This window comes from Apodemus sylvaticus, chromosome 1 (genome assembly GCF_947179515.1).
Source record: "Apodemus sylvaticus chromosome 1, mApoSyl1.1, whole genome shotgun sequence".
Taxonomy (NCBI): Eukaryota; Metazoa; Chordata; class Mammalia; order Rodentia; family Muridae; genus Apodemus; species Apodemus sylvaticus.
The window spans coordinates 59,318,262-59,330,910 of NC_067472.1; the positions used below are offsets into that span (position 1 = coordinate 59,318,262).

The 12,649-nt window shown below is 52.1% G+C and overlaps 1 protein-coding gene across 1 annotated transcript in view; it reads left to right on the top strand.

Annotated features, from left to right (window-relative positions):
- The window catches only part of Lrp5 (LDL receptor related protein 5), a 109,112-nt gene that overhangs the window by 76,562 nt on the left and 19,901 nt on the right, over positions 1-12,649 (top strand). Inside the window, exons 11-16 of the mRNA XM_052194141.1 lie at positions 409-593; positions 2,356-2,679; positions 4,828-5,027; positions 9,224-9,432; positions 10,664-10,854; positions 12,226-12,435. Of these exons, the coding sequence (XP_052050101.1) occupies positions 409-593; positions 2,356-2,679; positions 4,828-5,027; positions 9,224-9,432; positions 10,664-10,854; positions 12,226-12,435 (1,319 nt within the window). The remainder of the gene's footprint in view (positions 1-408; positions 594-2,355; positions 2,680-4,827; positions 5,028-9,223; positions 9,433-10,663; positions 10,855-12,225; positions 12,436-12,649) is intronic.

Sequence of the window (12,649 nt, forward strand, 5' to 3'; positions counted from 1 at the left end):
GGGGAAGCAGAGCAGGGGCCCCTCTGCTACTTTAGTGCTGTCAGGTTGTCACACCTGAGAGAAGGGACCATACATCTGCGCTTGCAATTCACAGTTCACAAGGCACATCAACACTCGCTGGCTTAGTTAAGATGCTGCATGCTTTGACAGTCTTGTCTGATGGCTTTTCTGCATGTCCTATTTGGCTACACATGGGTTCTTCCCATCACCTGTGGGGAGTCAGCAATGTGGCAGAAGCTTACCTGAGATCCAGCTCCTTCCTATTTACTTGGGAGACATCACTGACCAGCTTCCCCCAGGGCGAGAGGGTTAAGTCTAGGAGGTGGTGGTTTCTCTCTGCCGTATACTCTGTGTTAAACCAGGATTCAACTAAGCCCTGCCCCTCTCCCCTTTACTGGTACCTTCTAGCTACATCTACTGGACGGAGTGGGGTGGTAAGCCAAGGATCGTGCGAGCCTTCATGGATGGGACTAATTGTATGACACTGGTAGACAAAGTGGGCCGGGCCAACGACCTCACCATTGATTACGCCGACCAGCGACTCTACTGGACTGACCTGGACACCAACATGATTGAGTCCTCCAACATGCTGGGTGAGGCTGGTGACCTCGGGGGTGGGGTGAGGGCTGAGTGACAGGGCTCTCGGTTTCCCCTCCTTTTGCGTGTTAGTCTGCTCTGGCCAGTGAGCCACTTGGCATCACAAAGGTATAGGCACAGCACTCTCCTCTCTCCTGTGGCATGTCCCCATCTAGGCCTGGTACTCTACTGTAATGTTGGGAATAGATTTCTGGGCTCCAGGTCCCAGACAAACCCTGAGCCAAGACTGGTATTTCACCTTCTACTACATGGTAGTGCTTTCCATTGGAGGGGAAACTGAGGCTAGGTATGTAGTAGGGCTTGCTTGAGCTCACCCAACAAGTGTGCTTTAGAGCTCCCCAGGGCCAGGTTTGGCTTCCACCAGCTAGTAGCACAAACACCTTCCGCATCCAGACCCCTTTCTAACCTTTGTGTTTAAAAACTAAGCTTTAAATACATGATAATTTAAAAATCTGGATATTTTTATACATGTTTTTACTTTTTAGAAATAATGTTTGGTTGGGCTGTGACTCAGTTGGTAGACTGTGTGCCCACCGTGCATAAAGCCTGTAGGTTCAATCCCCAGCACATAAACCAGGTGTGGTGGTGTAGCCTGTCAGCCCGGCAGCACTCAGGAGGTAGAGGTAGGAGGGTCAGAAGATAAAAGTCATCTTTGGATACATGAGGAGTTTGAATTCAGTCTAGGATACATGAAACCGGATGGATGGGTGGATGGAAAGATGGAGAGCTGTTTTTGAAACTTAACTTTCCTTTGAGTTATACTATATACAATTTTCCACTTTTTTGTGACCCCCCATATAAGACAAACATGTTCTCATATCACAAGCTTGTTTTTGTTGGTATCATATGTGCCATGATTAGAACGTAAGAGGAAACATGGGCTTGTACATGTCATGGGCTGTAACGTGTAGGTGTGTGGGGCTGGACCTGCGCCTGGTCCAGAGGCTCTGAGATCTTCTAGGCTCCTTCCTTGCCTGGGACCTTATGCTGCCCCACTCTGCTCTGCCAGGTCTGTTCCCTGTCTCTCCCTGACTCGGGCCTCATGCATGTTGCATGCTGGGTACATTGGTGTGCTGCGCACTGGTCAGCAGGTAGCAGAGGAAGACAGGTCGGCCCTCCGCTGCGTGTCGTCTGCTCTCGGAGGGGCCGGGCCTTACCTTTGAGATCTTGGACATTTGTTCTTTTCCGTTGCTCTGAGTCCCCATGGGGATGTTCTAGCCATGTGACTGTGGAGCTCAGGTATAAATGGCCTGTGTGCTCAAATAGATAAGATGGGGTCAGACATGCAGCTGCGACTCTGGGGTCCAGCGTGTGGTGAGAGGCACAGCCACAGCGGGGGGCCTCCTAGGATGGCAGGGCATAGCTGCCCACAGTGGTCATTGCTGTGCGTGAGGTTGGAGTTCCAGCAGTTGGGAGACTGAGGCAAGAGGATTATCGTGGGTTTGAGGTGAGCTGAGGCTACACAGTGAACTTTCTAGGCTTTCCTAGGCTGCAAAACTAAAATACTGGCGGAGTAAACAAACAAAGGTACTGTCTACTGAAAGCTCTCCTGTGAGTGTCTTTTGGCTGATGTCTAGGTTTCTCCCTGAGGATCCTGGGTGGGCTTGCCACATAAGTAGGCAATCAGTCAGCTTTATGAGGACTTCCCTGCTTGCCTGAGAGTCCTGTAAATCAAGGCTGACTGACTCTCCCAGAGGCTCCCTCAGCTCATTGGCCTGATAGTTTTCTTGTTCTCTTGCGTGCTGTATCCCCGCACAGGTCAGGAGCGCATGGTGATAGCCGACGATCTGCCCTACCCCTTTGGCCTGACTCAATATAGCGATTACATCTACTGGACTGACTGGAACCTGCATAGCATTGAACGGGCCGATAAGACCAGCGGGCGGAACCGCACCCTCATCCAGGGTCACCTGGACTTCGTCATGGACATCCTGGTGTTCCACTCCTCCCGTCAGGATGGCCTGAATGACTGCGTGCACAGCAACGGCCAGTGTGGGCAGCTGTGCCTCGCCATCCCCGGGGGCCACCGCTGTGGCTGTGCCTCTCACTACACGCTGGACCCCAGCAGCCGCAACTGCAGCCGTAAGTGCCCTGATTCCCACTCACTGCGCACCAGGCCTTAGTCCCTAGCCACCACTGTGGGCTGTGGTGGAACAGAGCTTCTCGAGTCGGGTTGTCTTGTGTTGGGCAGATCATACACTGCACAGGCTTCATGGCATTACCCGGTGACCAGACTGGGTGAGGCCAAAGCCCCTTAGCTGGCTAGTTCTGTGAGGTTCTTTGGATGTATAAATCATTTAGGAGCTGTCGGAGGCGGACATCTCCATGTATTGCCAGCACTGTCCTGGGTGCTTCCCATGATGACAACCATTTCTCAGTCAAAGAACCTGGGGCCCTGAGGTGTGTAGTAATCTGCTCAAGGCTACGCAGCTGAGATTCGTGGAGCCACCAGAATGGCTCCTGAGTCTGTGTTCTTGATGCTGGAAGCCTGCACAGTCCCTTGCTGACTGACCCAGTAGGTGTGGCTGTCTTCTTCCTTTCATTCAGGGAGTGCAAAGTTCAGAGGGGTGGGGGTGGGGCTTCCCTATAGCCCTCTGAGTACAGGTGTGTCCTGTCAGCAGGCTCTGTGGTCATGTGATGCTGGCAGAGAGCCAGATACAGATTGGCCTCCAACTAGAACTGGGCAGTTCTTGGGGCGTCTTGGGCATCACCCATACATAGTGTGGCTCTTCTGCCTTTCCTTGGTGAACCAGTGAGGACCCTGAGATTGGAAGGGGTGGGAAATGTACCTGACCCTGGGCCGGTCTACAGTGGTCAGGGCCAGAGTCACCTCCTTGGGGTTGTCTTTAAGTATTTATTTATTTAGGTTTATGTTATTTTATTAACTTGTGTGTGGGATGTTTTGCCTATTTGTATGTCTGTGCACTACACGTATGTGGTGCCCAGAGAAGCAAGAAGCCTTGGATGCTCTGGAACTAGAGTCACAGACAGTTGAGATACCACATAGGTGCTGAGAATGTAACCCCAGGTCCTGTTGAAGGGCAGTCCATGCTCTTAACTGCTGTGCCATCTCTCGATGACGATGATAGTCTTACTATGTAGCTGGCCTGCAAATTGCTAAATAGACAAGACTGTCCTTGAACTCATGGAGATCCTCCTGCCTCTGCTTTTCTGAGTGCTGTGTGTCCACCATGCCCAGCTGGGGCTACTCTTGAAGGGCAGGTAGGGGAGCAGAAGCAAGAATGCTTACTTCCTAGGGTCTTAGAACAGTGCCTTGGATTTCCAGCCACCCACTGTAACATGCTGACCCTGGAGGCTGCCTGGCACACATCTGAGTATCATAGTTCCTGACTCTAGGCAGCTGGCCTTGGACCTCAGGACCTGGGCTCCCTGCCAGGAAGGAGAGCCTGCTTTCTAATCGCTCCAAAAGCAGTTTTCTCCATTCTGCTCTCTGCAAGCACCTGTATTCAGATTCGCGCTCCCACACTCCCCGCCCTGTGCACAGGATTTAAAAAATGATAAAAGCAAATCTTAAAATAATCCCTGGGCCTAGGGCTGTCACTCAGTTGGTAGAGTGCTGACCTAGCATGAGCAAAGCAATCCCGGCGTGACAGAAACCGGGTGTGGTGGGAATGCCCTCGGCCCAGCACTTGAGAGATAGAGGCTCTCAGTACTTGAGGAGGATAACGAGTGAAGAGTTCAAGACCACCCTTGAAGGCCTGGACAAGTGCAAGGCCACTCTAGGCTACAAGGTACCTTAGCTAAAAATACAAAGAAAGAAAAGAAAAAGCGGTATTTATTTATTTAGGCCAGCCATAGACTTTGGGATGGTAGCGGAAACAGCCCATCTCCTGAGCCTGCTGACAGCTGGACCTCTTCTCTCAGGGGTCCAGTGAGAGCTAGGGCTGGTCTGTAGCCACTCTGGCTGTCGTATCCCTGGCCGCAGCCCCTCAGCCCCCACTCACTGATGCTTTCTGCTCAGTCTGTTTTTCTAGCACCTTCTGCTGGCTGGTGCTGTCTGCTAGGTCTGTCTGTTCAGCTTGCCGACGTTTGGTGCCTGGTCTGTCTGTCCGTCCAGAGGCCTGTGCTTGCCCCTTGGTCTATTTGTCCAGCCCCTTAGCTTTCACTTGCCGATGCTCTCTGCTCAGTCTGTCTGTCCAGTCTGTCTGTCCAGCTCCAGCGCCCTCAGCTTGCTGATGCCCGGCGCTCGGTCTGTTTGTCCCACTCCAGCGCCCTCCACCTTCTTGCTGTTCAGCCAGAAATTTGCCATCAGCCGGATGATCCCCGACGACCAGCTCAGTCCGGACCTCGTCCTACCCCTCCATGGGCTAAGGAATGTCAAAGCCATCAACTATGACCCGCTGGACAAGTTCATCTACTGGGTGGATGGACGTCAGAACATCAAGAGGGCCAAGGACGACGGTACCCAGGCAGGTGTTCCTGAGGGCAGGGGGTGGGAGGTGCTGTGCCCTGCCCTGAGCTCGCCCGCTGGCTTCCAGGCTGCTCCCCTTTCCTGGGCAGGGCTTGTGGCAAACAAGGACGTGGACTCCAGTTATGTAATGATAGGTGTGATCCTGGCCATGTGAAGCCCTGGACTGTGGTCAAGAGAAACTGGATTTCCCAGTTGTTGATATGGGTAGGGGGTTGGGTGGTAGTGGGTCAGGCTCTATGGATCTTTTGTCCAGTGTGGTTTTTCTGTTGCTTAGAAACACTTCATGCTCCCTTTATTTTATAAGATTCATGCAGTCAGTCTTTGTGTGTGTCTGTGCTTATGCTTGTGTGGGAATGAGACAGCAATGTCAGGCGTTGTTCCCCAGGAGCAATCCATGGGGTTTCTCGCTGGGACCGGGGACTAACTGATGAGGGTGGGATACTGGCAAGCCACAGAGATCTGCCTGTGTCCCCCTTCTCAGGGGCTGGGGTTACGAATGTGTGTCACTGTGCGCAGCTTTCCATGAGGACCTGCTCCTCATGCAGGTGAGGCAAGGGCTTTTCCCAGCCATCTCTTGTGCAGTTAGTTCTGTAATAGAAAGTCACAAGTCTGTGCAAATTACCAAACAGAAACAGGCTTCTGAGACAGAGCCTGGTAGGGCTGGAGAGAGGGGGCTCAGTGGTTAGGAGCACTGGCTGCTCTTCTAGAAGACAGTTTGATTCCCAGCGCCATGCGGTGGCTCACAAATACCTGTAACTCCAGTCCTAGAGGGATCCAATGCCCTCTTCTGCCTCCTTGGGTATGCCCATGGTACAGAGGCATGTATAGAGGCAAAACACCTATACACATTAAAATAAATGATAATAATACCCTGCCCCCAGTGACACATAGAAAGCAGATTGACTTGTGAAAACTGTTGGAGCCCCTTCGCCTGGCCATTTAGCCACTCCTGCATCTGTGGGTATGAGGCACCAGGGACTCTGTAGGCTTTATGAAATGGTGGCAGACACATCTTGGAAGTAGGGCAGGAAGTTCTGGCTACAGGTGTGGCTGGACGTGGCTCATAGCATATGAAAGGAGTCCAGGCTTCCTGGAGCCACATGCCAGGACAAGTGTCTACACTCACTTTTTATTTTCATCTTGTGTGTGAGTGTGTGAGATGCGCACATGTGTGTGTCCTTTTTGCATGTGTAGGGCGTATCTTTCTGTGCACATGCATGTGTATGTATGTATTGTTGACAGTGATGTTGGGAATCTTCCACCTTATTGAGGCAGGCTCTCAGTCAAACCGATAGTCTCGCTGGTGCACTTGCTCTGGGATCCCTGTCTCTGCCTTTAGGGCTGTTGTGCTCAGCCTGAGTGAATTTCTGAGGCTCTCCTGCATGTGCAGCAAGCCCTTTAACCCTTGAGCTGCCTCCTCCATGCTTGTTTTGTTTTTTGAGACAGGTTTTTCTGTATCCCAGGCTGGCCTCAAACTCAGTATGTAGCATAGGCTGGCCCCTCATCCTCTTGCTTCTTGTCTCCCAGGTACTGGGACTACTACAGTTGAGTGTTGCCTCACCTGGCTTTTTCATTCTTTTTACGTTTCCCTTGAATGAAACTGTGTATTATTGAATGCTAAGTCCGAATTTTCTGTAAATTTTTATTATGTTTATTTATCTATTTGGTTGTAAGTGTATGTGTGTGAACAAGTGACATGGTTCAAGTGTGGAGGTCAGGGGAATTTGTGGGAGTCGAGCTCCAGTGTCAGGCTTAGTAGCAATCATCTTTACCCAGTGAGCCCTTTTGCCAGTCTACTGTTTTCTCTCTCTCCCTCCCCCCCATCCCCATCTCTGTCTATCTCTCTCTCTCTGACTTACCCCCACTCCCAACTCCCTCTCTGTAGCCCTGGATGTCCTGAGACTTGCTATGAACACTACTAGACTGGCCTGGAACGCTCAGATATCCCTCTCCCTCTGCCTAAGTGCTAGGATTAAAGGCGTGCACCACCATGCCTAGTTGGCCCAATTTTCAAGAGCTGAGCTTCCCCCTATGTGTGACCAGTCCAGGAAGGACCTGCCTCAGGAGGCCTGTCACAACAGCTGCAGAACCCAGTGGCCCCCTTTCCAAATGTATGTATCCTGTGTTACAGTTAGTTGGAGGAGAGCTTACTCCCATGGGCTGGGTTACAGATCTTCTCTGGAAATGTAATTTTTTGTTTAAAAAAAGTTTTAATTATTTAATGAATTATTAATAAATTAATTTGTGTGCATGTGTGAGTAAGTGTGTGTATGTATGTGTGTCTGTGACTGGGCACTAGTTTGATCCCTTTAAACTGAATGACTGTTTTAGTTCCTTTTCTGTTGCTTTGATGAAACTAACTTATAGAAGAAAGGATTTATCTTACAATATAAAGTTCAGGCTGTATAGCTCAAGCTAAGGAGGCAGAAGCAGAACCAGGCAGCTGGTCACATTGTATCCATAGTCAAGAAGCTGAGTGTCAGGCGTGGTGGCACACTTCTAATCCCAGCGCTTGGGAGGCAGAGGCTGGTGAAGCTCTGCAAGTGGTTCTAGACCAGCCAGGACTACTTTGTGAGATAATGTCTTAAAACAAGTGTATCAGCAGAGATCAATGGATGCCCCCCGCTCATATTTTTTTCCACTTATTTCCTTATTGAGGTATGTACCATAGCATGCAGGCTTGGGGGTGGGAGTCTGTTCTCTCCTCCCGCCATGTGGGTTCCAGAGAGCAAACTCTGGAGGTCAGGCTTACCAGAGCCGCTCACGGTCTTCTTTTATGTCACCAGGATTCCAGGCAGGGAATGGTGCTCCCCACAGTACGCTTTCCCCGTCTAGATTAACCCAATCAAGATAATCTTCCACCGATTTCCCAGAAGCCAGGCAGTCTCCCAGGGAATTCTAGATGTCATCAGGTTGACAATTTAGACAAGCCACCTCAAGGTCCATATGATAAAAACCCTGGCCTGGTAGGTTATCAGGTCATATCTGTAGGTCGGACCCTCCTCCCCTTCATCTTCCTCCTCCTCCTCCTTCTTTTCCTACTCCTGTTCCTCTTCTTCCTTTCCTTCCTCTTCCTCTTCATTATCGTCTTCTCCCTTTCCCCCTCCTCCTCTTCCCCCTCCCCTTCCTCCCCCTCTTCATCTCTTTCCCTCATCCTCTGTTGTTGGTGAAGATAGTGACTGCTTCTTCAACCCCAGGCTAGGCCAGTGCTCCAGGCTGTCATCTCCCAGACAGTCACCTTGAGGACTGATGACTATAGCTTCTGTTCAAGAAAGTCCCATGGTACAAATCTTAAGTCCCTGTGACTTTCAGACCTCCCCGCCCTACCCCCCTTGCCTGCCTCAGACACCTTCCTGCAGGCACCCAGTCCTTCCGGCTTTGCTCCCCTGTTTCCTTGACTGCCCCCAATACCCCTCCACCTGCATCTGCCTACCCATCACGTGCCCCTCCACCTGCATCTGCCTACCCATCACGTGCCCCTCCACCTGCATCTGCCTACCCATCACGTGCTTGCTCCTCCCTTGTACCCACTCGTCCAGCACCTGCCCTGTGCCCTTCCTTACCTGGCTCTGCAGCCTGGGTCCCCTCTCCATAGAAAGAGTGTACAAGAAGCGAGGTATCCCTTTGCTCTCCATTCCTACTCTCCTGGCCACTGAGTTAAAAGAACAAGGTTTGAACATCGAAAGCCAGGAGCCCGAGTCCTAAACAGAGGGAACGAAGGAGGAGAGGTTGGGCTTCAGGTCTCACATCTGTCTAGTTGACAGCCGGCCAGTGTCCTCTGGTGGATTCGCTCATGGGATCTAGAGTCTGGTGTCCTGATGGGACTCTTCTAGTTGGCTCTGTGCATTCTTAAGTGGGCATACCACTAAGACCTAAGTGGAGAGCCACCAGGGTGGGATCATGCCTGATGGATGACCTGACTTCAAGTCCTGGGGCCCATGTGGTAGAAGGAGAGACCCAGCTCTCACAGATTGTCCTCTGAGTGTCACACTGTGCTGTGAAAGGAGAGTGCACACATATGCACAAAAACAACCAAATAAATAAACATTTGTTTTTTAAATGAGCCAGGTCTGGAAGTGACGCCTCTCATCTGTAGAAATCCTAACCTTGAGGCTGACTCGAACTTCTGCTCTCCCTGGGGGGTTCATGGCACATGACAGTGTGGTGCAAGCGTGGTTTGCTTCTCCCTCACAGCCCTCCGTGTTGACCTCGCCCAGCCAAAGCCTGAGCCCAGACAGACAGCCACATGACCTCAGCATTGACATCTACAGCCGAACACTGTTCTGGACCTGTGAGGCCACCAACACCATCAATGTCCACCGGCTGGATGGGGATGCCATGGGAGTGGTACTTCGAGGGGACCGTGACAAGCCAAGGGCCATTGCTGTCAATGCTGAGCGAGGGTAGGTGGCCCCAGGGTGGGACAGGTGAGAGCTGCGACCTACTCAGGCCGTGTAGTCATCCGCTGGCCCCTGTGTACCTGTAGTGCTGGCCTCTTGGGGGCTAGCCAATGTTCCCAGTGTTGTACCCAGGATCCCCAGCTGCACAAGCAGAAGGTGAAGTCTACTTGGTGGTTGGGGGACCCTGGGGATGTCAACTCTGCTGCAGGGCCTTGTACCAGTCTGTCCAACTTGATTTTTGCGGCTGCACGATTCTGCCCCAGACATAACTCAAAGTGTGTCCTTTCTGGAATCTCCCAGCGCCCTTACATGTTGGTTCTCATAGTGCCTTGTTGGTGAGAGAGCATTGAACAGGTGCCCATGAAGCTCAGGAACAAAGCCGAGCTTGCAGAGGCTCGGGCAGGCGCACGCTGGCCTTTAATCCTGTGGGGCAGACTCGTGACGCAGGTGTCAGATGGGCAAGGTGTTGTCTATGGGGTTCCTGATGATGATTAGAGCCTGATGTTCCGGTATTCCGATCCTGACTCCTGCACTTCACCACCCCAGTGATGGTGGGCAGGCTATGCAGCCCTCAGAGCTTGGTGTCCCTTTCTGTGACCATGATGGTGATGTCAGTCTTTCAGCCCACAGAGAGCTAAGTAGAGCCCTAGCTTCTGGAGGACAGCCGTCCAGGAGCTGAGTGAGCACCCTCCAAGGAGGCGGGCATGAGGATGCTCTTTGGCTGTTGGCAGGGTCGGGGAGACACATGTGCTGTGGCTGCAGTATTTATCCACATACTGTCTCAGAGCCCGGAGGGCCACAGACCCTGTATTGGCAGGGCCCCCCTCCTCTGATGCAATGGAGCACAGCCTCCCAGCTGTGGTGGCTGCAGGCAGTCTTTGAAGCGTGGTCTTGTCACTTCAGGTTTTCCCTCCGACCGTTGCCTTTCTTTGCTTCACTGCCTTCTCTGTTTCTCTTCAGCACCCTGACACCCAAGGGTTTTATCTCAATCCTAACATTTTCAAAGACCCCATTCCCAGAGGCTCACATCCTGAGTTCCAGGGTGCCATGATTTGAGGGACACTATTTCTCCCACGAGGTGTGACCCAGCAGCCTGCAGGACCACTGTGAGGGGCTGGGGCTGCTGCTGCCTGGACAGTAGTAGGGTCGGGCTGGGCTGGTGCTGTGGATGAGGGGCAGTGGGAGCTCACGGTCCCCCTTTTACCTGCTTCCTCCATGTGCTCTGTTTGCACAGGTACATGTACTTTACCAACATGCAGGACCACGCTGCCAAGATTGAGCGAGCCTCCCTGGATGGCACGGAGCGTGAGGTCCTCTTCACCACAGGCCTCATCCGTCCTGTGGCCCTCGTGGTGGACAATGCTCTGGGCAAGCTCTTCTGGGTGGATGCAGACCTAAAGCGCATCGAGAGCTGTGACCTCTCCGGTATGCACCCCGGATGCCTTCAGTCACTGAGTCTTCTATCTGCAACTGTTAGGGGTGACCCTCCCATGAGCCCCAAGCCTTCCTTGCTACCAATAGGGGTAGCAGCTCTCATCGTGCCTGGGCTTGCTGTGAGCCTGGCATTGTGTTGCAGCTCTGCATACATAATCCAAACACCATGAGGGCCTAGCTGTGAGCCCCCGGGACTCTGGAGAAGCTAGATTCAGTACTGGGGGGTGGGGCTGGATCCTAGTGCCTTTTCTTCTAATAAAAGCTGTGTGATTGGAGAGGTGGCTCAGTTGGTAAAGAGCTTCCTATGCAATATAAGGATCTGAATTCTGATCTCCAGCACCCATGTAGAAAGCGAAGGACCATGGCACACCCCTGGAATCCCAGTGTTGGGAAGGCAGAGTCAGGGTCCCTGAGGCTTTCTGGCCAGCAAAGCTAGCCAAATCTTTGAGCTTCAGTTTCAGTAAGAGATCCTGTCTCAAAAAATAAGGTAGGGAGCCAGCCAGATGACTTGGTGGGTAAAGGCCTTTGCCACCAAGTCTGAAGATAGGAGTCTGATCCCTGGGACCCACGTGGTGAAGAAGAGAACTAATTCCTCCAGCAGGTTGTCCTCTGCAGGTGTGCTGCGGCATGACCCTTCTCCCCATGAATAAAAGTAATAAAAACTGAAGGGGCTGGAGAGATGGCACTGGCTGCTCTCGCAGAGGACCTCAGTTTAGTTCCCAGCACCCACATGGCAGCTCACAACCATCTGTAATTCCAGTTCGCAGGGCATCCAATGCTCTTTTCTGGGTTCCTTAGGTACTGTAGGCACATGGTATGCAAACATATATGTGAACAAAATACCCAATGACATAAATGTTTAAAAATACTTTTAAAAGGTCAGGTGTAGTGATTCATGCTTTAATCAAAGTACTTGGTAGGCAGAAGCATGTGAATCTCTGAGAGTCTACAAAGAGAGTGGAAATAAAAGAAATAAATGAGATTGAGACTTCTGGCCTTCATATGTATGCACACATATGTAGATCATATATCCACATAAATACTAGACAGGTGTGTGCACATACACACACACACACACACACACACACACACACACACACACGCACACGCGATGGGTGAGGGAAGAAAGCACCATACTTACAGAGGCCAGTGATCATGGTGCACAGGTAGACCACGATCCTGAACCCTAGGCCAGCCCTAGTGCGAGCAGCTGCTCCTACGGTAGCTGTTCCAGCTTCCAGCCTTGGAGAGTGTAGAAATGCCCCAGACCCTGATGGTCCCTTCTTTAAATCTCCATTCTCCTGAGCACAGTGGTGGCTCCTCACTCCACTGCCACTCAGGGAGCCTTTATGCTAACCACAGGGGCCAACCGCCTGACCCTGGAGGATGCCAACATCGTGCAGCCAGTAGGTCTGACGGTGCTGGGAAGGCACCTTTACTGGATCGACCGCCAGCAGCAGATGATTGAGCGTGTGGAGAAGACCACTGGGGACAAGCGGACTAGGGTCCAGGGCCGAGTCACCCACCTGACGGGCATCCATGCTGTGGAGGAAGTCAGCCTGGAGGAGTTCTGTATGTGAGAGGGGACAGCATTTGTGGTGGGGTCTCCTGGGGGAGGGCGAATCAGCCCTGCTGACATCAGATGGGCTGCTGGGGCAAGAGCCACGCGCCCGAGGAGCTCAGGGGCTCAGCACCAAAGGCCCAGGCCCGTGCATGGCCAGTGCCTCCCGCTGTGATCATTTTGTTTGCTGATACACAGAAGTACCCAAATCTGCCTTCAAAAAAG